Source organism: Dromaius novaehollandiae, chromosome Z (assembly GCF_036370855.1).
Source record: "Dromaius novaehollandiae isolate bDroNov1 chromosome Z, bDroNov1.hap1, whole genome shotgun sequence".
Classification (NCBI taxonomy): domain Eukaryota; kingdom Metazoa; phylum Chordata; class Aves; order Casuariiformes; family Dromaiidae; genus Dromaius; species Dromaius novaehollandiae.
In genome coordinates, this window is record NC_088132.1 from 65,625,824 (window position 1) to 65,652,858 (window position 27,035).

At 37.2% G+C, this 27,035-nt stretch overlaps 1 protein-coding gene across 4 annotated transcripts in view; it reads left to right on the plus strand.

The window, feature by feature from the left end:
- The window catches only part of LOC135325048 (ADP-ribosylation factor-like protein 15), a 232,401-nt gene extending 207,762 nt beyond the window's left edge, over window positions 1–24,639 (plus strand). For all 4 annotated transcript variants that reach the window (XM_064502467.1, XM_064502465.1, XM_064502466.1 and 1 more), the window contains one exon: window positions 20,767–24,639. In XM_064502467.1, the coding sequence (XP_064358537.1) occupies window positions 20,767–20,919 (153 nt within the window). In that variant the 3' untranslated portion in view covers window positions 20,920–24,639. The remainder of the gene's footprint in view (window positions 1–20,766) is intronic.
- Window positions 24,640–27,035: the final 2,396 nt, after the last annotated feature.

Below are 27,035 nucleotides of genomic sequence, written 5' to 3' on the forward strand. Positions count from 1 at the left end.
TTGTTAGGGAACATTTTAAAGTGGGAATTCTAGTTCCTCAACAATGCTTGCTATTTAGTTACTGTCATTGACACCCTGGAAGCATTTTGTAATGTTTTGGTTCCTTTGGAGAATCTCCAAGTTCCATATAACATCAGTTGGAGAAATAAAGATAAAATCTATGGTAAGTCTAGTCAGGTTCATCTTTTTTTATTAGCTATAAATACTCGACTGTCTGCAGGCTTCTTCACCGCTATGCATCTGACACAAGTCAGTTATACTGCTGTACACGTTTAAATGGTCTATTGCTAGTCTGCTGCCAGGCACTAATAAAAATATATTAACCCTCTGATCAAATTTTATTATTTTTCTCATTTTCTTGCTAGACAGTTTATGGTTCCACAGGATTCTTTAATTCACATTCATGATGCACTGTTAATAGGTTTTAGTATCTTGTCTTCCTGGCTCCATGCCAAGCAGAAGTCTAAGCTGTCTTTTGAACAGCTATTCATGTGGCAAATACGTAGTACTGCGACTTCTACTACAGCTGTAAATGTGAGGTAATGGAACAAAATTTTTCTCCATATTGCAGTTTTTTATACATAAACTTATCCAGAAGAGTAATATATTTGTCAACAAAACATCGTTTGTATAAATTTGGTCTTATTTTACTTTAAAACCCTTGAATTTGTATATTCAAACTTATCTGGAAGGGAAAAGGAAATCAGCACTTTATATACGCATATCACAGTGATGGAAAAAGTTGAGACACATGGATAAGGAAGAGTACTGTTTTGACAGCAAGTATAGTTCATATTATACTAATACATATTAGGGAAGAGATTAATTTAAAAAATTCCAAATTTTTCATAATTTCAAATTGTTGTGGTTTATTGCTTTCCTGTGATCAAAACAGTCAGGTCACATTTGTCTTTGGAGCGTACCAGCCCTCTGTACCTTTTTCCTTTGTTGCCTGCCCGACAATCTAGCTTTTGGCTAGTTAACAGAGTGAGCGCCTGGGTACGTTCACTCCTTTAGAAGGAATTTACTGAATAGCTAGATGATAAGCACTAATAATTCCCCATGATTTCCAAAAAGAAAAGGGCCTAAGGAAAATGAGGAAATGCACCACAGCTGCTTACCAGCACACCTGTCTCATTCCCTTTCTGGGGTCATAGGATGTGCCAGATGCAGGGGCTGCCAGAGTGCATTTGTGATTCTTTTTAGGCTCTTTATGGAGGCGGCAGTTTCAGCGCAGAAATTATGTTTCGTGAACTTCTCCTAGGAACAAAGAAAAGAGCAAGCCTGAGCTGGTGTCAGTTCCTGAAAGGAAGTTTTGTTTTTCTTATGGCTGGCCATTACCTAGCTGAGCCTATTCCAAGATATTTCACTTATCTGTGATAACAAAGATTGGCTTCCCAGTCTGGGCAGCACTCATGGCCCCACCTTGAGGCTCTTCAGATACTTTTTAATGGGAAGTGGTAGGGAAGAACTGGAAAAAAATTGCTTGTAGGCCAGAAGTGAATTATTTACTCCCTCGAGTGGGATTGCTCACAGCTGATAATCAAACCCTTGATAAAGTAACTTGCCAGTTCAAGGGTTTTAATCTCTAACTTCAGCTTCACATCTGTAAAACTCGGCAACTGATACCTGTTTAGCTCACAGAGATGTATGAGATTTCCTTCATTGATATTTATAATGTCAGGTGAGATTCTTGCACAAAAACATTACAGAAGTCCAAACAATTCTTTCTGAGAAAGAGATTTTGTGTCCCTATCATAATTAATATCAAATAGAGCATATTTATGCCTGACAAAAGTGATGCCAAAAGTAGAGGTGCCCTTAAATATGAAAGGAAACAACGTAGCAATAAGTTAACTAAATTTGCTGAACTCATAATGATCAGGGGCTATTTATTTTAAAAAAAAAGAGAGAAAGAAATAAATTCATAGATATGAAATTTAATCTTAATTAAGACACACTTTGAATGTTTTACCTCATCTCTAATTATGGTGTATGAGTCTAGATATTCTGCTAGCTGAATAGTAGGTACTGTAGTTGGATATGATGATGGTAAATATTATCATGTGTTTTAACCGTGTTTTCTGGGATTGTGATGATGGTGATTTGCAATTGGTAGCAGCACTGTTCAGCTAGCATGAATAAAAAGACCTCTGCGCATGTGGTTAAGGCTTTTTCAGATTAAGGTGGGTTTGAAAGACATGGAATAACAGGATTATTTTAACACCTCAGTACCATCTGTAAAGTATAAGGGTGTTTTTTATTTGTTTTGTGTTTTATTTGTTTGTTTGGGTACTCTGGACTGTATCCCAAAACATGGGCTTAACTGAAGGAGAGCTTTCAATTGGCTTCTGAAGTGAACAGGAACCCACTGGGGATATTTGAGGATTAGTGTATGAGCACATTTAACGGAAGATGGAGTTCTCGTACAGCAATGCCTGGTATCAGCCTCTTGCAAGTGCCAACAGACAAAACTAAGCTGAAACTAATCATGATCTGAGTTCTTTCTGCCTTGCATTCTTTCTCCCTCCTTCTGTCTCGGCACATTCCTCAAGCATCATATCTTTCTTTTTTTGCCAGTTGCCTCTGTCTGTCCTTCACCATTTTTTCCCCTGTTCCCACCAGCTGCAGCTAAATGAGAGGAGGAGAGAGAAAACATAAACTAATTTGTGTAATGCCCTTAGTTCCTTTCACTTACAATTCCTTTGGCCAAACGTGCCTTAATTTTGACGTGTGCCCACACTTGGAACGACAATTACCGTGCATTGTGGGGGGCCTTTGGCCCTCAGTCCTGCAGCGTCCAGCATCTTCCCAACAGTCATGTGGACAAGTCTTCTCATTCGGTAAAGTTCAAATAGGAAAAGGAGCAGACTGAGCTTGTGGTCAATGAATGCAAAGAAAATGTGCCCCTTCCTCCAGCTGGCCAGTCAAAGAGAGGAAGGTGATCCCTTACCCTGGAGACTGAAGTAAACTTTTTCCTATTTGACCGCTGCAGATAGCCAAATTCTTATCCTTCATCCTCGCTGCAGCTGGATATTTGGTTGTCACTGTGAGCCAAAGGTGGACTGGCAGCTACCCAAGTGAAAGCCCTGCCCTACACATGTATTTTAGACAAGTTCAGTCAAAAGTTCATTATGGCTTTGACTTTGAACATAAATCAAGAAGGGAAGGACAAGGCTTTCTGGGAAAGCTTGATCAAGAAGCTGGGCATAACCGTACAGCTGCAATATAGCAATACTCTGCATACATTTTGATTGTCGTAATCTGTTGCAACAACATCTAAGACAGTGCAATCACTGTGGCACAGACTTTCCAAAACACAGAGTATAATGGAAATATTTAAAATTAATTGTCAGACAATTACATGAGGGCTGGTTTTACAGTACAGACAGGTCTGAAAAATGGAGGACTCCTAAAGGTGAAGAGCAGTCACTCTAACTCACTGTCAAGCATCTCAACTGTATATGTGGGTAGGGTGGTTTCCAAAAGCACAGATGTCACTGAGGTGCCTAATTCCCATTGCAGGTTAGCAGTAATTAGCACCTGGCCTAACAGTTTGTTTGCCTTTGTTGTTAATTCTAAGAAGGGTCAATAAAAGCGGGCGCTGTGACAGATCAGCTGATCAACACAGTCCACTGAGAATCTTATGTTTTGGTCTATCAGATGATGATCTGCTCTTAGCAATAATATTATAGAACACTTAATGAGCTAAGATTTTGTAATGTCATGGAGGGATGCTGCTGTCCAGGCTCTTTCCCATCTGCTAACTTGCAAGTCAGTCCTAGAGGAGAGCCTATTGTTAACTTTCCAACGGGACCGATTTCTTCGCTACAGTTCTATGGTTTCAACAAAATTGTATTTGTACCAGTCTAATGGATTTGTTAAATTGTCTCAATTTCATGGATTTTTAATAGCAAATGTGCTCTAATACTTTTTTAATTAGTTGATGAAAATTAACAGAATCTATCTGAGATTGATTATCTTTTGCTAAACAGATGAAACTAGGACAGGAATAAACAAACATTAATTATTGAAAAAGATTTTACTGAGAAGCCTTCTGCAGAGCATGTATTACTACAGATGTGGGATATGGACATAAAATTTCCCTTTCTGTAACTGCAGCTCCAAAATGGGTAGCTTGTACCCAGATCACTTGATATGTAGTCCTCTCTTTAACGCTTCTGGTGTAGGAACAGTAGTAATTAGCCAACAGCTTAGTTTAAGAAATACAGTTTCCATTTCTGGTATCCATATATTTAAAAATGAAGTGATACAAAAATGATTTTTTTGTATATTTGAGCAATTATTCTCCATATTAAATGCATCAGAAAAGCCATTTGGCCTCTTAAGAAAACTATGATGTAACTTGGAAAGAAATTTCTGAATCTGGAGTAGTTTTGTATACTTCTTGCTTTTTTCATTGCAAATGCATTAATTTCAAATTCTTCTTCTAAATGGCAGTATCTACATTACATTGGTGAAATGACTGTTGAGAGTAATAAAAAGAGACTAGACTCTAACCAGCAGCAAAACTGCAATTTAATCATATAATATGACAAAGTTGTTTTGACTATAAATTTAAAAAAAGAATTTGAAACACTGTCATTTCAGAATGCATGGTATCATGCTATTGACATTGAAGCTTAGTAGGTAATTCTGATATTGTGGTGTTGTAAATCCCATGCTGTCTGAAAGGTGTTCAGGGACAGAGATGGTCTGTGCTGTTTTGAAATTGATGTTTACTCCCACAATTACTATGAATGGAGGCAGCTTAAGTATAAAGCTGCAAGTGATCTTTTTAAAGTAAGTTCCATCTTTCTACTGTGAACACCATTTTTTAGAATTGGCGGAAACCTCATAGAAATTGAACTAGCACACAGATGCAAAATGTTAGTTCCGTATATTTTTTTCTGCTAGCCTGCTTTAAGGAATTGATGCATTTTAATTTGCCTTGCTCATGTATAGAAGTACAGCAGTTCAAGATTTATTTGATACACATTGGACATTGGAGAACTAAAACTGAGTAGTTTATTGTGTGTGGTAGCCTTTTCCATGGTACAAGATTGGTAGCAAAACCCATTTTATTGCAAATACTGACAGTAGATCTTAGCTTTGGGGTTGCTACTTTGTTGATTCACTTTCCTTTCACTCCTGTTTCTGTGCTGTTGGTAGTTGGCTGTCCATGCACCTCTGCTTTTATGTTGATTTTCAAAATCACCTGAGGAAAGATGGTATGTTTTGCTTCAGCTGGATGTGAGGAAACCACAGTACGCATACTATGGCATACACATAGTACGCATACACTTGGCAAGGGATTCAAGAAGTTGAAGTCTAAGTGCCAGATATGAAGATTTTCTCCTGAGCAGAAAATCATCTGCTGTCCAGTAGGGACAGCCGCATAAAAGGTACACAAATATGAGCAATCTGGCTAAACCGTTGACACTGAATTTAAAATGTTTTCTGAACCAAAAACTGTTCTGCTGGTTAGCCAGAGCGCGACGCCATCCCCAGGTGGACTTGGAAGCATCCAATCCAAATATGAAAAGGAGAGTAGGCTTCCAAGATAAATTATCAGGAGTAGACGTTTGTAGTAGACAAAGCCAAATATGTTTTCCCTCTTCTGCTTTTATATCAACAGATGATGGAAGTTACTTAGTTTATATGAAAATGTTGGAATGTGATAGTGGAGCAGAGTTGTCACACCTGTGTTATGCTTTTCCTGGTAGTCTAGACATTCCATCCTCCGCTCGTTCCTGGGGATCCGAATCCATCACCTGTGCTTAATACTTAAGTCTGTTGAAAAAAGTAAATACTCCTCCAAATGGTGTGTCATGTACATGCTCTTCTAACTTCAAACAGGCCTTTAATTCTCTTGGGTTATATGAAGTATATTGGTGTCAAGATAGAAAGATTACTTTCAAGGAACCAGGTGTTCATTCTCTGGGATTTTTTTTATAGACCTACCCTTACATCTCCTGCTGTTTTCAGCTGTATCAGAGTGAGGAATTGTGTATTTGTGGCTATGGTACTGCAAGCTGTCCAAATATATCTGTGAAAGATGCCAACAATTTGCTCTAATGATCACCCATTTATATATCCTTTTTTGTTGCAGTATGGCTTGCAACAACTAACTCAATTTTCTTCCCTTGAAAATGAATCCTGTTCCATGTTCAAAAAGATAAATTTATTCTTTGTTCTTGAGACACTGTAACCACAGTTCACTCCTCTTTTTCATACCTCAGTCATCTGTCATCTTTCCAAAGCTTCAAAACTCTCAAGAGAGTACAGTGCATATTAGATGTGAGAAGAGTGATGTCTCAGTCAGATTGACCTGATCGGGAAAATTCCTTCTTCTTTTCTTCTCCTCCCCTTTCACCCGAAATGACTCCTTCAGGAAACATCCACTCCTTCTATAGCTAAGTGGATCAAAGTGCTGTATTGTTGGATCTTAATCACATATGAATGGTTCCAGAAGGGATCAGAGCTCTCTTTGTTCATTAGAGGCTTCTAGGCCAAAAACAGTGCCAGCAGCCATAAAGGAAATATGTAAACCTCTGTTTGGTCATTCAGTGAACCGTGTCACTCTAGGCTTGACCTCCACTTTTTTTGCACAAACTTCCTTCTGCAGGAAGATGGCCTAAATTTTGGTCCTAAAATATATTAATGCTAGCAATTGTATGGAAAAGGAATTTTTTTCTTCTGTTTGATGTTCCTCTACTAATTTTTCTCCTCACTGTTTTCTGCTTCTGAATATCCCCAGCTTTAAGTGAAAATCAGGATTCAAAATGTTCCAGATCTATCTGTATCAGACAGTACCGTGGTCTATAGCACTGTAGTTTCTCAGTATCTGGCAATCTGTAGTGTTTACAGAAAAAAAAAAAAAAAAAAAAAAAACCTGTTAACTAGGAGAGGTGCAATGGCCCTCTTCTCGCCCCACCTCTGGTTTTGGAAGGGTGCCTGCTGTGAGGTCAGCAGCGTGTGGCCAAGCCCAATACATTGTCTGAACAGCAGCTGTTTTTACCAGTAGGAAGGAGTAACATTAAAACATGTTTGAATGGGGAAAGAGTAACTAAACTAAATAGCAGTATTCTCTCCCAAATATCTATAAGAAGGACTCTAAAAGCTTCTTGAATTGTCTGTATTCCAAACAATTTTTTTTATTGTTCCCCACAGACAACTCCTGTTTTACTCTCTCTCCTTTCTCCTCACATTTTCCATGCAATTAATCATTCACTTGTACATACTGTTCAGTTTGCACAGGTGTGTGATTACAAATGAATTTGAGTCTAACTTGCAGTGTGGTAAAAATGCACTGCACACAATTATATGCCAATATCAGCTTAAAGTATTAGACAATAGACATTTTTTTTCTTCCTCTAAAATGGGTTTCTGCTACACTGGATGCATACATATCCCCACTAATTGGGATTGCTGATAGGTAGACAAACCATTCGGGAAAGAAAATTACTTGACCAAGTGCTTTTACTGCTTTATAGCCCATCAAGATGTTGGGAGTGCTTAATGGGACTAAGCAGTACTGGATATGACATTAACAAGATGTACCTCCTTATTTCTCCTCTTGCTTCAGTTGGATGTTTGTGTGCAGCTGTTTTAATAATAATGAATTTACCTTTTCTTTTTGTGTCATACAAATTCAGATGTTCTTCATGCCTATAGACTAACATCTGTAGCTGATGTATCAAGTGCAATCCTGTATCTTACTTGTGCTCTTATATCAACTGCAAATAAATTATATAACTGGTAATAAGATTACTGTCATCTCTGACAGTGTTACTGATAGGAACATAGAGAATGAGAAGGTTCCGTGTCATCCCGGGTATCTGTGAACAAACACAAGTGTTGGTTGTTTTTACTGAGTTTTCTGTCTGTTACTGCTGTGTTTAAAATGTCATCCAGTAAAGGAGGAAAACCAAACAACTTAACTGATCAATCATACACTGTGAATAATGAAAAGCAAATAATTGAACTGTTCCTGTTTGCCCTTTAGGTTAGAAAATGTATTGCGCAAAGTAAATGACTGAATGTGCTCAAAGAAAGAAAGACTGGTTTATATATTACTTGCGAGCATACAGGCTAAATTAGCAGGATGATGTATCTTCGACAAATAATTTTATTGGCTTTTTATCTCTGCATACTGTTTTGAAAGTATAGTCAAGGCTAAAAAGTAAAGAACAGTGTCTTAACTAATGTTTTTCGTAAAATTTATAAAATTCATAAAACTTACACATGATAACCTTTCATAAAAATGAAGTAAGCAAATCATACTAGAAACATTATGTTGTTGCATGTGGTTTGTATAAAATAAACATAACTGATCTCTCGCTTCCCCCGAGAATAGCTGAAGCTCCAGTCAGACTATCAGCTAGTGGATTTTTGATAGGATCCAGTTTTACTTGCTCATCCTGAATTTATCTTTAATCTGAACCAGTTGATTGAATTTATACATTATTTTTACTGAAGCTGTAGTTGATGCATCTTAACTCTTAGCAAAGGAACAAATGAACCCTTTTTGGTTTTCTGAGACAAATGTCAGTGTTGCACCTCGGCTTGCTGAGCATTGTCCACCTTTCCAGCATAGTGCAAGCACCATCGAGTCCATTTGCAGGTTTGTGCTTTCCGGTTGGCAAACATCTAGTTGATGTACTAGCAGATGGGTTGAAATTTTATCTTTCAATATGATGCCATTTCTGCTGTGATGAAACAGACATCTTTAGAAGTAACATGCTTTATTACTTGTAAGTCATCTAAAGCCCTGTTATGTGGCTGATCTCTTTACGCCTCTCTCCACTTCCCCTCTCCAATTCCTTCCACACTGCCTGTGGTCTGACAGACATGATGATGACGCTGTCCTTTCTATTAATCTGTCTACAGCTGGGCTTGTAAAACAGTGTGGCTGGTGGCACTCTTCACTTGGTGTTGAAGAAACTGCTGTACAACATGCAAATACTTTATTCAAAATCTGACAGTTTGATTCTTCTCCAAAATTGCTGTTTTGCAGTAGGCAGCATAGTATCTTTTGCAGCTTTGGGGGCATGAAATATGAAACACTTTGTTGTACTGATTTTTAAAAAGTGTTGTTACTGCTTTATCTTGTAATGAGGTCTTTTCTTTTATGAGAGAACAACTGGAAATGTTCTGTTACAAAGATTTCAAATTTTAATGATTACCATGTAGATTTTTTTTTTTTAATTTAAGTCACTACGGCATCTGTGAATTATTAGCAATGTACCATTAATACGTTGATTCATTATAAACCAGTAGTAATGTTTTTCGGTAACTCATATGGAAGGAAACATAAAACATTACTGTGCAAACTCTGATCTGTTTAGTAGCTGTGGCTTGGTATATCTGTCTGTATTTATAGAGCCATGCTAAACATTCAGATCTAAAATGCTATTAAAGAATGTATTTTTAGCTGTATACAACTCCATGACTTCTTGGCAATGTTTTCTTCTTCTTTTAAGTCTGGATCAGTATAAAGTTGAGCAAGTGAGTCCAAGCTGATGATTGAGGAATATTCAGTAGTCTGTTGCTAGTTACCTCCTTTTCGTGCCACCCTCTGCTTAAAAGGCATGACAAAATTGTAATGTTAAATCTAACTCAAAGTGTCAGGTGTGATACCACTGACATGGTGTTACTTTCATACTTCAGAAAAATAACAACTCTGATTTATTTCTCATCTTTATAGTTGAAAGATGTTCTATGTATTGTTTTACCATCTTTGTGCTACTTTGGAGCTGCACAGGCTGTGGTGTAATAACAGTAGATCCTATATCATACATCTTGGCATGGAAATAGCAGGACAGTTTAATTGTATTAAACCTTTCAATTACTGCCCTAGAAATGACTGTTTGTTCTTGATGAGTTTCTTGTTCAAGTAACCTTCGACCTCATAAAATACTAGACTCATACTGAAACGTACACTTTATAATGCCAGATTTTTTTCCCCATTTTCAGTTTATGCAGTTAACTTGCATTAAGTTTAAAAATAATGCTTTAAAAGAATCAATTTCATGGTGAATGCATCTAGTCAAACAAGTCATTTAAACAACATCTTACTCGTGTGTAGCAGACCATTTTACAAGTAACTGATAGTTTTACAAGCCTGTGTTTCAGACAGGATAATTGGTTGTTTCTTATATGTGAGCTTGGGACTTAAACTCATTAACTTCGATATACAGAACCTTTCTTGGCTTAGTATAGAATACTTAAGTTCTTTTTAGCTGTGGTCATATTTAAAAGTTCATTATTAAGAAGGGGTAAAAGGTGTAAATCTTGAGTACATTCTCAAAAAATAGTGATGCACTATAACTTTTTAGATTGCCAGTGGTCATCAAAGTTATCATATGGTGATTTCTAATTTAAAGAAAACTCAACTAGAAATGGTAAATGTGCAGAACTGAGACTTATTTTGAGCACTAAGAATCCAAAATTTAAAGAGGCAATTATACCTTCATTAGACCACAATTTTGCATAATCAGGTTATTCTATCTGAGGTGTGGAGAGAATAGAAAAATCTGTTGTGTGAAGCTACCTTGGTCAACTGGCATTAATTTTGTCACAAATGATTCCAAATTGATGTCATTTATGTATTTGCTGAATTTTCTTTCCAGTTAGAAGTTTATCCAAGCTGTAATGCTAGGATATGTTGATAAAACTGTGATTCAAGCTCAGAGGTAGAGGGTAGAAGCTGTCAGTCAGCCTGCAGAACCCTGCTTTTGCTACTCATTTCCCATTGCGTGGGAATCAGCTGACAAATGCCTGTCTGAAATAGGTAGAACTATCTACTGCAACTTAGGTAAGGGAAGGAATAACACTGGAGCTTGGAAGAAGAGAGATTTTAGTTTATTACCTTCAAGTTCAAAAGCCAAAAGGAAGGTGGTGGCCTGTACAGTTCTTCAGCATCACATTGTATTCACACATCTTCTCAAAATCCTTGTGGTCATCCCTGCCTTTCATAGTACCCTCTCTGCAAACCTCTGAAGTATTGAGGCTATTGCCTCACAACACAGGAAATATCTGAGGTATCTGTTTAGAAACAACCTCTCTCAGTGTAAAGTGCTCTGCTTTCGGGCTATGCTGCTTCCTGCGTTTACTAGCATTTTAGTCATAGTGTCAGGCTGGTTCTGCACATAGATGTTGTCTATATCCCTGCGTACAGGATTGTTTCTTTGGGAGGACTTATCGCCATATGTTTCTGACTTGAGCTATGTAATTTTACTCTGTGTCCTTCTGCTTTGTGAAGGATCTGGAAGCTGTGAGAGGCCTTACTTAGGTGAAGTCCTAGTCTCAGCACAGAGCACGAAGGGGTTCTGAGTGTTTCTGTGTGAAGAGTTATTTTATATCAAGATATGGAGAAGAGTCTGGAGGTCTCTGGAATTTGGAGCGATGGTTTCCAAGTTCGGAAGCATTGGCACTGCCAGAGGCCTGGACCTAGAATAAGCTAAGTGCAGCTTTGCCTCCACAGACCCTAGGGCTGGGAGGAAAGCCTCAGAATGAGCTTCTGTAGAAGTCATCCCTAGCATTGGAGAAGTTGGAGAATCACAGACCTTGTGGAGTTCTGGGAACCAGTACCTGAAACTGGTGGTGCCAGGGTCCCTGGGAGCATATTTTGTTTCAGAGACATTGTATGTTAACTCTTTCCAAAAAGAATTTGTTTTACAGTTTCTGCTTTTGAGCCAGATGTGGTTGATTGTAGCTAGTTATGTTACTGACTGGCCTTCCATTGCCACTGTGCAGACTCTGCATAACAAATGTTCTCGTCAGCAAAGGAACTAAAGAGAGGTGGAAGCCATCCTGCCTTTTATATACCCTGCTCCGTACCTGGTGCAGAACAAGTAACACGACTACTCTCTGGTCTTATGTATGTGAGAACACATAGCAAAGAACCAAGGTTGCTGTTGAATAAATGGATTTTCTCTGTGTTCGTCTTGGCTGCTTGCTTGGAACAGTTTTAACAGTGTAAATGTGGGGAACCAACCACAAAGCCCTTAGAAATTCTGTTCTTAGTTGTTGCTACAAGAATACATGTCCATACAGTGTTTTGGTGCTTTGCAAACGTGGGCACAGTATACAGACGTTATTTATTCAAGTACTGGATTCATATACATGTTCAGGCAAACGCAGATGAATCATCACATATGCACCTCTTCAGAAAACAGCGTTTAACTGTTGTCTGAAGAGAAAACATGTCATTTGCAGAAGGGATGTCATAATAAGGATTGATCTTTGGACTTCTGATTATTCTAAAGTTTTATTTGGCATTTGACACCACAGATAATTTTTTTTTCCGTAAAAACTCAGCACTTGTGTACCTGTGGCTCAAGTTTTTTTATTAGTTAAAGGCAAAATCTATACTTAAAGCTAGCATATTTTACTGCTGAAGTCAGCATACTATCTTGTTACTATCATTTTCTAAAGTGAACCATGAATATCTATAGTCTGTTAAAAAAAAAAATCTACAAAAACTCTGAAAGTCTAATAGAAATCTGATTAAAGGTCTCAAATATTATGTTCCTTCTAGCTATTTGTGTTCCTTAGGTTATTTAACTGAAGATGTAACAAAGAACCAAAACAGGGTAAGAGAAGGTAGAGGGGAGATGAACGGTGGTATAATAAAAGCTTTTAAAAGCTTTCCTGTAAAATTATTTTTGGATATGCTCCACATTACTTTTTAACAGATGTGTGGTGCAGTGATAGCTATTTAAACAAATTATGCGAAATTTAAATTGATCTTAAATTCAGTCAGTTAATTTAGGATATCTTAAGAATCTGTTTGGATATGTTGAGTGCTCTTATATAAAAAAATTGCCCTTATAGGTAGAAAATTGACCTTTTTTTCACTATGCAGTACACAGAAAAAAATGTGTTTTTTAGACAACTTCAAAATATCTGAATCTGACCATAGCTAATTTTCAGCATTGCTCTTTGGGATTTTTTATTCTAATAATTTGTTGGTGGAAAAAAAGAACTGAGGTTAGGACTGTCAGATAGTATCTGTTGAGACCCCAGGTGTTTTGGAAAAGAGAATTAGTAGGAGAAGATGCAATAGGAGCAGTGATTTACAGGGTTAGTTGTGGGGCTAAAATGTGCAGTCCAATGCAGAGAAATGTGAGGTTAATACTGCATCTAAAGATCTGAATTCTGCTTCTCTACCAATTAATTCTTTAAAATAAATTAAGTAATTGAAGCTGTAGATGTTAAGGGAAAATGTTTTACTGTCCTTTAATTGCATTCTTCTCATAATATACCTTCTCTCTCCTTATTATTTCACTCTCCACTCACGAGTGGATGTTGTTTTGCTCCCTGTGGGACTGGACATTGTGAGCGCCTATCTTGGTTATCCAGCCAACACAGATTGTATGAATCTTCATCTGGATGTCTGGTTTTCTCTATGTAGATATGCTGCCACCATTGTCATGTTATCTATATGTCTTCCAGTTGTAGGAAAAGCACACACTTAGTTAAACAGAATATTCTTGGTGAAGAAAACGTGAAAGGCAAAGTATAGATATATCTTTTTACTAGTTACCTGATTCTTACTATTTCTTTTGAACGAATTAATAGAAAGTAACCAAAACCAAAAAAAAACTAATACTCTATAGTACTTTGTAGCTTTGGTAAAGACTTGCATGAAGAGAGTTGATAGATGCTAGTAGCTCCCCAAAGCCTATCTGTGCTTTAACCTAAATACAGTGCCTCGTGCAAATCTCAGTAGTACTTTTTGCACCCTCAGCACTTCTCTATCCTCATTCTCATCCATCTGATTTGTCCCAGACCTGTCACAACGTGTCTGTATATATCTGTATACAAAATGCCTATCCATTTTGAAAATCTTCCACTCTCTCCATAGTGATAGATTATACAATATTTTGATATTTTTCCATAAGTATCCCTCCATATTCTTCTTCCAGCTCTCTATCTTATTCTCCATTTCTCTTGTCTCACACTTGCATTTGCAAGTACTGCATGCTCTCTGTCTGGAACAGCAAGTCTATGCTAATTTGCCAGGCATCCTATTTCCTCATCCAGAACAGTTACGAATCTTCTTTAAAATACATTTCTTTAAGCAATCACTTACAGTTTGAAAAGTGTAGTGTCTTGTAGCCACTAAAGATAACCAGGATGAAAGAGTGCATCTGTTCTACAAACTGCTGTGTAAATTATTTTGTGGATTATGTGTACCTGTGTTTGTATTCCTTCTTGTAGAGACTTGTGACCCAAAAATATCAGCCATGTCTATTATGAAGCTAAGTACAAAGCTCAGCTGGAAGTGTTTCAGATAATCTTTTGTAAGGAACAAAATTTAAAACAGATTGAAAAGCTGTACAAATTAGTAATACTAATTTCTAAGGCATCCATCACTACCTGTGAGAAGTTCTACAAAAAGGTTTCTGATGGTTTTGAGATATGGTTTAGAGGAATCATTCTGAATTATGAGGAAGACAATCTTGGATTTTCTTTTGTTTTTACTTCAGCAGGTCATACTTCAAAAAACAAAAAAGCACATTGGTTACATCATTCCAATTATCATAATATGTTTTTAATTACTTTGTTGTAAATTTTTGACATTGTGTGTACAGACTTCAGAATCATTGGGCATATAAGGATCAGTTGACAATTAAGTAACTTTATAAAGCTAGAATTTAAGAGGGTTTCTATGTCTGATTTTAATCTCAAGATAGTGTTCCTAGAAATATCCTTGTGAACAGGTTACTGAAGAGGTCTGTTCCAGATGACAGTAGTATCTCCACCCCTTCGCATCAGTTGAAGCAGGTTTCATTCTTGTCCTTGTCGCATACAAGGTATTCCATATAGATTCAATAGATACGAGGTACAGGTGTTTTAGGAGGATTGTTTATTGGATAAAGGTACATTACAGGGGGTTTTCTAGACGTGGATAAGATCATTACTGTAAAGAAGCATACGAGAGCAAGCATGAATGAAGTCTCCCTATAGGAATATGTGAAGTGTCTCTGTAGGAAGAGTAAACCTTACGTAACTTTGCTGAGAGTTTTGAATGTTAGAACAGCTGTTCTCATCAGATGAGGTCCTTGTTGGCCCAGTGGTGTATCAGATGAAGAGGTTATTAGCAGATTTTTAGGGGAACGGCATGAAGGTGTTGACTCATGTGCAACTAGTTGGTTTAAAATGAAGTTGCTACCTACCCATTCCAGCCACTCTTGTAAGTCACTATATTCAGAACAGGATCAGCAGAAAAGCCTGTGTAGCTGCTCCCAAGGCTGTGCAGTTTGCTCTCTAGCACACTGACATAAACTGGAGTGGATTTCAGTGTACTTTTTAGCATCAGTGGTGTTTTAAGCAATGGGTTGCGCTCTATGGTTAGTAGGTCAACATTTGTGGTTTCTATTTAATTTGCCAGAATTTCCTTTCTTTTCTTTTCTGTTTTCCTTCTTTAGACATGACTTCTGTTACCTCTAATACCATCCTTTATTGCAACAGTTAAAAGATTTCTTTTTTTGTTTCCTTTAAAGTCTTCTATAGCAGTATAAATATACTCTGAGCCTCTAATTATGTTTTTTTTTTCTAGGCCACCTGCAAGCGTTTTACCTTTTTAGCTGCACTCTTAATTTCCTTTAAGTTACTCATTTTATGTAGTTTCTCTTTTTAAAACTTAATGTTACATAATGGATTTTTTTGGCTTTTTCTCTTCTCCAAATATTTTGAATATGAGCATGCTTTGGTCACAGTTGCAGCCAGCTCTTTTGTTGTTCATGTACTCAGGGTACAAACAAAAATTGCCTCTTTCTCTTGAGTTTTCTAAACAGTTGCTCCAAAAGGCAGATTTTTATGATGTCTGAAAATGTGATCTCAGCATCACAGTCCAAAGAAACATTTACTCTGTCCATATGGGGAACTCAGATCTCCCTTTATTGCTGCATTTCTTGTCTGTGCAGATTTAGGGTAAATGAATGCACCATTCCTTAATGGTTAATGTTATGGACTCAGCAAATTAGGAAATTTTAGTTTACTTTATCTCCACCAGTCACCTGCTTGTAGGGGTCCTTGCTTAATCCTGTAAAAGTCTTTGAAAAATCCAGACCAGTGGGAACACTGCCTTAGGAATGACATGGTTGTGCTGCTTTTGATTAGGTATCACGTACACATATTATTACTTTTTTTTTTTTAATTCCAGTGTTCCCAGTAAAACTGTTCAATATAACAGACATTTTTTTCATCCACCAAATTCTCTGAATAAAGCCTGCTAGTGTATGTTACTCTCTGCAGCATACATTTGTTCACAACAGATTAGTTAGAGTGGATTGGAATTTTCTTAAGTGTTGATGAAATTTGGTATTGACATTTTGAATTCTGATGAAAAGTAATACTTTCAAACGGGTTTTATTGATTTTGAGTACAAAACAGAAATGACTCTTTAATCCTATATTACAGACACTAAATTTTCCTGCATGCCTTGTATTTGTGTGTGTTGTGAACTGGATAGATGAGGTTCTATAACAGAACATGCAAAAGCTTTCAGCGCTACTGGTTCTCAGCTTACATAGGTAGGGTAGTACTACGGTTACGTAGTAACATCCGTTCCACGCTGCTGTGCTAATTTACACCAGCTGAGGTTCTAGGCATCTATCCTTTTGTTGTGTCTTGACTTTTCTAGCACATGGATTAAGCAACGTTTGGTAACCATGTGCTTAGTGTATTGTGCCAGTAGAATAGGACTTAGAAGGTGGAGTGTGGGAAGAGTGGGAATAATTGCAAATGGGTATTGCTGGATTTTATTGACTTCAAAATGTGGCAAAAATACAATGTCAGCTTCTCTATAAAACAAGTCCCCCATGTGGAGTCAAGACATACAGTGAGGTCCTGTAAAACAGTAGTAAAGACATCTTAAAATAATGTGGATTTAATAGACTGTATTTTCCTCTAAGGTTATATTTTAAATACTTAGCAGTCCCCAAATAAATACATAATTATGCAAAGGTACTATGTAAATGCATATCTGATGCGTCAGCGGTGTGAAGTATGTTTGAGTCTTCGTGTTTTGCCTCAGCATCCACGAACAGTCAAAAAGCTTTTCACCAGCTACGCAACAGAGGAGGACAAAAGAGCACCTCTTGGCAACAGACCTCTTTTGTACTAGTGCAGTTAAGGAAGCGGTGAAATAGTTACTGCCAAGTGTCTGGATTTGCAAGAGCTACCTAGGTAAAGCGGTCACAGAATTTCAACATCCCTTGGACGTTTTGGTGATGGTTTAGTGTGCATCCTCTGCAGAAAATCCAGAAAGGAACAAGTGTGAGTGATGAGCGTCAGGCGGAAAGCAGCTACAGGGAAAGGGGAAGGAAAGCGGATGGAGAGCGGAGAGAGCACTCCAGTGGAAAACTCAACTGTACAAACAGCGTTGGGCATCTGAGTGTGCTGGTCTGTTTTTGCGTAATTGTTTTCTCCCTTGTGTGGGTTCCTTTTTAAGTCTGAAAAAACATTTGTTTTTAGAACTGGATGACTTCCGTTTAAAAGGGGGGATGTTGTAGTAAATTGCAGGAGGAAATATGTGTATATGCAAACTTCTTTCTGAAAGTTTCAAAACAGTAGAGCTGGTTTGCAAAACTCAGGTATTTAGTAAACTCCATTGTAGTGTGAAGTTTAAATGAGGAAATACAGTAACATACCATGAAGTGTCTCTTGGGTTGTGGAAGATCACTTCTGTGCTACTTCTGTTTTAGTTATTTAATATTGATGAGCCGATTAGTGTTCTTTTCCTATGTTTGGATTAGAGACATGTAATCTAGCAAATTCTTTTCTCTGTAGGTAGCCCTAAAATAGCTGCTGCTTATGTGGATACAAACCATTATGCTACAATGCCATTATCAAAACTTCCCATTTTAAAAGCCGCTGCTTAATGATCACTTTTAATTTTACTGTTCATTCAGGACTTGTTATTGCAGAGACTCTGACCTGATGGTCAGATGTGAAAAATGATGGCATCACGTTGCTGATTTTATTACATTTTTATTACACACCAAGAAATAGTTTAAAAAAAAAAAAAGTATAGTAAAAATCAAGATTTCAGATCCATATAAATAATTTCTCTGCAAAATTTGTTTCACTAAATAAATTGAAGCTGTTTTACTACTGAAATAGCAGTTATATCTTGGAGTCTGCAGGCACTGAAATACAGCTTAAAGTCATTGTGTTTTTCTTGGCTAGAGGCTACCTTGGTAAGCAATGTTGTATTTGCTCACGAATGCACAAGACTCAGTGCTACTGTGCTTGCTGCCATCATTTCCTTATGCATGCGTTTCTAGATGTTTAATGCTTTTAAACCTAAGTAGTCTCATTAAAATGTAATGACCTTTTCCTGATCATTTCTTCATATGGTACAGCCTTATTTCCAGAGGCTACGTAAATAAGGTTGTGGACAGATTTCAGTGAACTCAGGGGGCTGATGGCAACAGTCTTCCAGTAGGGGGGGTGTGGTGGACATCCGCTAGGTTGCAGGTCCGAGAAATCTCCAATTACTCAGCCATATTTGTCAGCTTAACACCAGCAGGCTACTTCATCAGCTAGTTACGCTGAAACCTTGCTTTGTTGTGTTTTGTGCAGCTTTCACTTCCCCCCGGTTTAGCAGCCAGGGGGGCTGTTACTAAAACTCGCGAGAGTGCTTCTCTACCCTGCTACTCGAGCCCTATGATCAGTGCCGTTAATTTAACATACTAAGGGGGGCGAATTGAACTGGGTGCTAATTCAGCTACAGAAGACATCTCATTACATCCCGTATGGGGATTCGTATTTATATTTTGATCACATGTAACCATGCTAACGGATCAGTTACTGCTGTGTCACTGTGATAATAACGCTGAGGAATAGGAACACTGATATGAAAACACTGGTTCTTGTCGGACCCATTTATTTCCACTTGTGTATTTTCTGAAATTTTTCCAAGGGGGAGTGAATTTCAAGTTCCTCACTTCTTTGTCTACATGTTTGCAGGTCATTTCTGAGACCCTTCTACTTCGTTAGAAATAGATTTTAAAAAGGTTTCATCTGTATCTTGGCTGAGGGAAGCAGTAGTTCCCATCTCAAAGCCACAGGTTTCTTCCCGATAACTCTGTTACTAGCAGCTCTATCAAAGTTCTTTTCTAGACAATACCAGAAATCCTGCAGCCTTGGCGCAACTGGATTGTGATTTATGTGGGTTAATACAACTACCATCGTTTTCTTCTATCAGACTGAACTATTCGTTAAACAAAACTGTTGTACAGATACTCTAAAGAGCTGTATAGAGACTTTGCAGCTTGTTGGGGCTTTCGAAGCCTCTTTCTGTTTTCTGCGCACAGCCCAGCCCAGTGCAGCTCCAGCTGCCTGCTTAGGGCCTCTGCTGCCTACCACAATACAAGTAACTGTTCTGTTGTTGTGCATATTTGTGGCTCAGTCTGCGATAGGAGAAAATTAAGAATATTTTGGCAGGAAATATAAGGAACAAGAATGTGCAAACTAAGTTAGGACCAAATATTTCTGTTGGTTTGTTGACAATAGCAAGTATTGATGGATATGATTTCAATGGAAAAACTAAATATCTATTTTGACAAGTCAGATGTGAGTAGGCTATTGGATCAAATACTATCAAAGACTAAAAGTTTTAGGAAAACAGCTTAATGTAATCTGTTGATCAGAATAGCCTGCAAACTGCTGTCTTTTTCCATGCAGCATGAATAGGATCAAAAATCAGATTTGACAGTGTACTTGCTAATTTGAAAAGTGACTGGAGTATGATACCAAGTTAAAATCTTTTATTTTGCATTCTTTTGGTGGGCCTGTGTTTCTGACTTGATATTTGATGTAATTAGTGTCAGTGATGATTGGTCTTTCCAAAAAACTGCATCTTCTTCAGTATGTTTTGTCAAGGCATATAATAACCATATAGCTTGTAACTCTATATTATACCTTATTCTTGTGCCTCCTTGCTGCATGGTTGCTGCAGAAATACAAACAGAATTAATTTAGTTAAGGGGTTTCCTATTATATTACCTATTGTTAGTAAGTAGTTTAAGCCCCCTGGAATATACTGGATTTTGAATGAAGACCATAGAAAACCATCGTATCTCACATAAAATACTTGCTACTATTCTAATCAAATTAGTATTCTAGTTTTCTCTGTTTAATTAAAAAATGTAACTGATTTTGGAAGAATTTTTATTTTTCTACTGCTCTCAAGGTCATTAAGAAACCCCTTACTATTGTTTACCTTTGCATGGAATGTTTAAGATTTGTAAATTTTTGACAGTTACTGTTGCTACAAAATTTCTTACCAGACTAATCGATCTCAAATGTTTACCAATAACAGTATGATGAAACATACAGCCTTAATGTTAAAGTACAAACCTAACCTAAACTTTCTTACTGTTATTTTTGCTGTTTTGTCATTTTTTTGATTTTTTGTTTTTATTATTATTTTTTTCTGAACACTTGCTTCGTGTGCTTTGCTCTGTCCTAAGTGTGTATAATTCTTCCCCAGACCTCCCATGCTGTTAAATGTACTGGTAGAATGGTAGCTTCCAAGCAGGTCACTCACCCTGAAAGAAAACACTTTCAGGTCACAACATATAACCTATATTATAAGAACAGCTGTGAGTAGGATTCTAAAAATGACTATCCTTGATCTTCTAAATGTTAGTTTGGGGTGATTTTTTTTGTCTCTCTCATCTTAAAAAAAAAAAAAAAATGTTGTCACTGTGTTATTAATAGATTTTTCTTTTTCTTTTTTAATAGATCAAAAAATATTTTGAACTTGAGCCACTTGCACGTGGAAAGCGCTGGATCCTTAAACCCTGCTCCTTGGATGATATGGAGGCAGTAAAAGACAGCTTCTCCCTTCTAATAAACTTACTAGAAGAGAGAGACTTCGAACCTTCAAGAATGTGAAACGCAAGAGAGAAGAGTGGTTCTCCGGTCATCACTGTACCTGTTCATTCTGCTCACAGCTTAATTGTGGTGTGGTATCAAGACTGTGCTATGATACATTGTTCATACACAGTTAGTGCAGAATGCCCTTTTGTTAAATTAAACACTCTGTGAATCAGGTACATGATTATTTCCAGTAAAATTGTCTACACTACTGAAATAGGGAGTTCCTCTTTGTTTACCACTAGTTCTGCACACTGCATGTTGCTTTCTTGCGTTGTCGTCATCCTTGATAAGAAATTTTGCACGCACAAAAATAACATAGTCTGTAAAGGAGGAATTCTAACTGCTATCTTGGCTTTTAAAAATAACTAATGTCTTAGGGATTTGTAAGACTAATTTGTATTAGCTTGTTTACTGACCCCCCAGTATGTCTAGAAAGCACAGCCACTGAGAATCTTGATGTATGATACCTTTAAAAGCAAGGAGTTTCTTGTTAATGCACAGTTTAGTCTGGAGTTTTGCTAAATGAAAATATAATTGACGTGTTGGTTGATTCCTCTTCTAAAACCTAATGCATAACCTTGTCAAAGGCATAAAACATTATTTTGGTGGAAGTTTCCCGAAGAGGAAATTAAGGCACAGATGTATGTGCAGGTAGCAGTATTTGTTAAGAATAGGTGACAAAAAAGATGGTCTAAGTAACAACATTGTAGTAAATATACAGAAGTGGGATAAAGTAATAACTTTCACTGAAACTAGGTTTTCGTGAAGAGGAGCAAAGCAAATGTCTCATAAATCAGCTGTGGAGGCATGCTTTGTTACTAGTTTGACGTGTGACTGATTTTAAATAAGGATTGCCTCCTGTATCATTTGCTCAGAGAGTACTGCTGTTATCGTAACAGTGCCAAGGCATCTATCTATACCACAATTAAGGGCCTGCCAGTGTTTGTATTATAAGCTTCTCTATTCAAGGATTTATAACTTGTTCTCTAAAACTTCCTCTGGGCTGAATGTTACTTAGAAGACAAAATAGTATTCACTGGATAGAACATTTGTAATATATTTGGAAAAATCCCATTTGGTTGCAGTAACACAGTGCATATTTCCTCTTTCCAAGTTTTCCCCACTGTAGGTTTGCAGTTTTTTGGCTGCCTTCTGTTGGTTTTTAAAACCATATAAACCAGTTTGGTCTGTTAAAGAAATGTGCCAGGTCAGTGGTTCACAACTAAGTCAGTCACAACAGGGTATGTGCGAACCGGTCACTGGACTGGTGCACGCCTTGAATGTTGTGCCTTGTGCATTCAGCTCCCCATGTGCATAAGTGTCTGCAAACACAAACTGTAGTGATGTGCCAAAGGTCCTTCACTGATTCTGCTTCTCATGTGTTTAAACTTGTAAATCAATTTTCAGGGCTTTAAGCAACGTATCCTTCCACTCTGAACATTTACTTTTTAAGTTTAAAGTATATTGTATTTTCTCACTAGTTTATTTGAGAATAAAAAAAATAGCAAGGATCAGCTTATAAAGGCTTATAAAAGCCGTTTCTCTATTATTTGTAATTATACTCTTTGTTAAACAAAATGTTTTTATAGCTTTTTGTTTACTTTTTAATTTCCATGGATTTCTTGGCTTGCTCCTTCAGAACTCTATCTGCCCAAATGCATGGCCTGATAATCACTGTTTCAACTCACTTCCTATTATCAGAATGAAGCTGGGGAAACTGGTAAGCTCCTTGTTTAATTTTGTAATAGAATAGCCAGAAAGCTTTGCTCATAAGCCTGAAGGACGTCTCTTCTTGCTTTGTTTTTCTTCTCTTTCCTGCCAGGTCAATCTCCTCAGTCCTCAGACTCTTGGAAATACCCAAGAACTGGAATCGTTCATTTTAAAATGCAGACTGAGGAGCCCCATGTTGGTTCCAGTTCTCTCTGTACAATTTAGAAGCAACCCAGCTGCCCATCACTTTCTCTTGTGTGGCTTAAGGAGGCTCCTTTTCCTGAGTTTAAAGAGGAACTGGATCTGATTTAGAGTTCCAGACTCTCAGCTAACATGAGCAAATACAGAGTCCCCAGATTTCTACAAGGTCCCCAGATTTCTGTCCTTTTTAGGGACAATGACAAGAAAGAAATGGTGGGGAGGGGTCAGAGAGGTATTTTCCAGGAGAAGGCAGGCAGTTTGGGGAGGCAAAAAGAGGGATTCAGAGCTTTTACTGCTTTTTCATTTAACATTAGTTAGAAGGTGAGAGGTAAAATGTTTTTACTATTTTTCCCCTGCTTTCCAGTATTAAAGTGAGGGACCAAAGGCACAAGTGAAAATAATCCCCGCTGTACTGAATTCTTGGAACTGTACTTATTTGTATCGTCAGGGAGTCTGGCCCAAAGATTTTAGGTTTTTTGATTTATATTTTGGTTATGATTTCCCAAGTATGCACTGTTGGAAGGTGCTACGTGGCTAACATCTAAAAGGCCCAACTAGTCAAAGAGGCATGGCTTTGGCATATGCCAATGTAGTTAGACAAGGACCTTTTGATGCTTAATGCTTTTTCTTTAGGAAAATACCAACTGCACAGGAGCAGTGATTGTTTTCGAAATGATTTTAAATATGCTTATTCTTACTAATATAGTGATCATTCCTTACCACAGGTTGAAACAATACCTCATAACTGATTATGGCTAAGACCAACACTTAACTTTACTTTGAATGTAGTTCTTTTGTGGTTTTGTGTTGTGGATGGACTTAAATGATGTGTACCTTTTTAATGTCTAAACACCTTCACCTTTTTATGAAGGGATTAAAAATGTTCATAGCAACTCCTGTCGCACTTCCTTGTCTCAAGTGTTCTTGAATACTATGGCAATGGTAGAATATGTGAGCACCATGCAGTTTTCATTCAGATGACCAATCTCATTTGCTTTTTTATCTTTTCACATGTGTTCATCACTTAGATGAAATAAACTTGGGCACTAGGCTCTACTTTCCATGCAAGTTCATTAAGGAGTGAACATTGTCTTTTTAAAAAAGATATTGTGCTTTAATGTTCTTTAGACATCTGTTGAATTACTTTGTGTGTGTATGTGTGTGTATGTGTATGTGCCCACATTGGGCTTCTTCTCAGACCTGTGGCTGTCTGCAGTGTTTCAGCCGTCAGAATGAAAACATTATCAATCAGTATCCAACAACAGCTGGTTTTGACAGGCTTCTGTCTGCTGCCTAATGCTTTACAACTTGTCAATAAGACTTCTTTGTCTACCCCTTCCTAGCTGGTAATCCCACTGCTTCCATGTCGTGTCCTGTACTTGTACTTCTAGCATCTGTATGGAAAAAAAAGTTAAATCTTAGTGGGTTTTGATATTCTTTCTTGCTGTATAATGTTCCATGTGTATCTTAGCTTGCCTATTCAAATGCGCTTTACAGAAATCTGTGATGTATTATTTCATTTAACTTCTTGCATTTCCTTGTATTTATAGAAGTTGCAGATTTTTGTACCGTATTAGTTAATACAGTTGCCTTTTTGTAATGGCAATTAATTTATATTACAAAAGTTTGTATCTTTACTGTAGTTGAGAGTATTAGTTAACTGCCATATTATCTTGACTTTATACTAAAAATACAGTGTCTATACACAGTAGTTGACCTATTCATGTGGACAACTGCCAGACATGAGAAACTTGTACCGTTTGTGATTTATACACGATTTCCACTATCAAAAACAAAATGAAAATAAACACTGTGTAGAGTTGAGTTGCTAAGTTTGGATTTCTTCAGCATTAACCGGTTTGGGAGCATGGTTTATTACCTTGATATGGAATCTTCAGAGTAAGTTACTTACTCCTAGATGAAAACAAATAACTACTGTATAATAATTGCTAAATTATACATAGGTACACATAAACCTCCAAAAATTGGTTGATTGATATCTACAGTAAGGTGTTGTTACTCTGGAAATATTTCTGAAATACATTGTGGATTTATTGCTGGAACACAGCTTGGAATAATCCTCATACAGTTATCCCAAATGTTAAATTGAGGGACATGTTTATATGACTAGAACATATTTTTAAATACATTGACACGGTACAGGACATATACCAAGGAAAACATGAAAAAAGTTGAGCAAAGAAAAATACTATAGGGAAAAATAAAAAAACTTGCTGAGACAACGTAATCTTAATGTTATTCTGTCACACATTGTTTGAGTAGAAAAGATGCTCATAATGCAAGTTGTAACATAGCTGATGGAAGTACAGCACTGCTCAGCCAGACTGGAGATTCCTGATTCAGCTCTTGAAGTACGTATGTTTTTTTTATTTTTTTATTTTTAAATCTGCCTCTTATCCAAGACTTGGATGGAAGTAGATTTGTAAATGCAGAATATTTTCTTCATTCTTTTCTTTCATATGAGTAGGGCCTGAAAATCTACTAATCATGTCTCATTTGATAGATCTTCAAAGAATTTTCATTAGCTCATTAGCCCTTTGACCTAATAGTTCAAACAAGTAAAAACATCTGTTTGTGTCAGCTGTGGGGTTAGTCATCCAGGGCCTAGATTAACACAGGGATGAGAGAGCCCTCCATCTCCTACACGAGAACAAAAACTGTACCTTTTCAGTCTCCGGAGTCAAAAAGGACCCCTGAAATCAAGTAGGGCTGCTGAATTCTGTTAGGTGAAGATCATGCTCAGCCATCTCTCCATGCTCAGCCAGCATGGGTGAGCTGAGTAACTATTGTGTGGGTTGGTCTGAAGATCAGGTCTAATTTAACTAGTTATTGTGAGAAATCTGTGCTTAATCCTAGCTACTTATAACGTATTTTGGCTTTCATTCCAGTTATTTTTTTAAGAAGCCAGAATTATGTTATGTATCCTGCTATTTTTCACCAGATTTCATAGAAAAATGTAGCGTGTGGTATTCTGGTGTTCTTGGGTGGAATATATTCAGGACAGCCTCATTTGTGGAATGAACGTTTGTGCACCAGGCACGTCGAGCACTTCCACTTATGATGTGTCTTACATATGCCTTCCTTTTTACATCACTGAAACTGTCTAGAGAAGGTAGGTTTTTAAATGTGAGTATTGGTGCTAACAGTCCATGCAGCCCCAGTTGTCTGTGGCAATAAGGCTGTGAAAACAGAAGGGACAGATTGTAATCATCTGGTTGGCAGGTTTACAGTAAAACCAATAGGAGTGCTTAGCAAAAGGTCCTGTGGTCATTTAGGATAAATAGGAAAAGCTAAGTAGGTATTTAACGTGTGAAGAGGAGGGGTGACATGAAATCCATGCCCAACCATACTACTATTATGGGAAAGGAGAAAATCATTGCCTGAAAAAAGCTTATTTTTGATAAAAAGCATATTTGTAAGGAAAAGCTGTTGTATCATTAATTTCTAAATAAAGAAACATTACCTCTCATATGAAAACTCTGTATGTATTTTTGAACCTGCCACATGCTAATAAGATAGACATGAATTGTAGCTTTCTATTATGATTGTGTGCAATATAAAGAAAGCAATTCACAATTAATTTTCTTAATTCTACCTATTAGAGTTTGAGCTAAAAATGCCAAAAAACAAAACGAGCAATAACAGTTCTCTTTCTTGTACCTGTCACCTTGAAAAAGTGAAACGCTGTTGTTTGGGGGGAGGGGGGGGGGTTGTTGGTTTTTTTTTTTTTGCTATACCATGTAACTATAATTTATTGCATTTCAGCATGCACTGGAAAGTATTTGTATGTATTAAGCCAAACAAGATAAAAATAAATCCTTTTGTTGTTTGGCAACTTTCATGAATGAAGAACAATTGTCCTCCTCCTAAGGAGACATTTACCTTTGCAGTATAGAGGTCTCATGTTATCCCTTTGTTATAAATTGCTGCTAACTGAAATTCTAAGTCATGGAAGTCCCGAATAAAAGATCTGGTACTGTTTAAATGCTATGAATATCTTGCATAGTCCCAAAGATAGTGTGGAGGAGAGAGCAAAATCACAACTTGCATATGCATGTTGCAAAACCAAACCTAAATTTAATGTCCACACAGCAAAGTATCTGGTATTTTAACAATGTGACAGCCTTGGATTTGGAAGGTTGATAGATTTTTCAAGATCAAAAGGGCATTTCGTAAAAAGTTTAATTTTATGGTAGGTT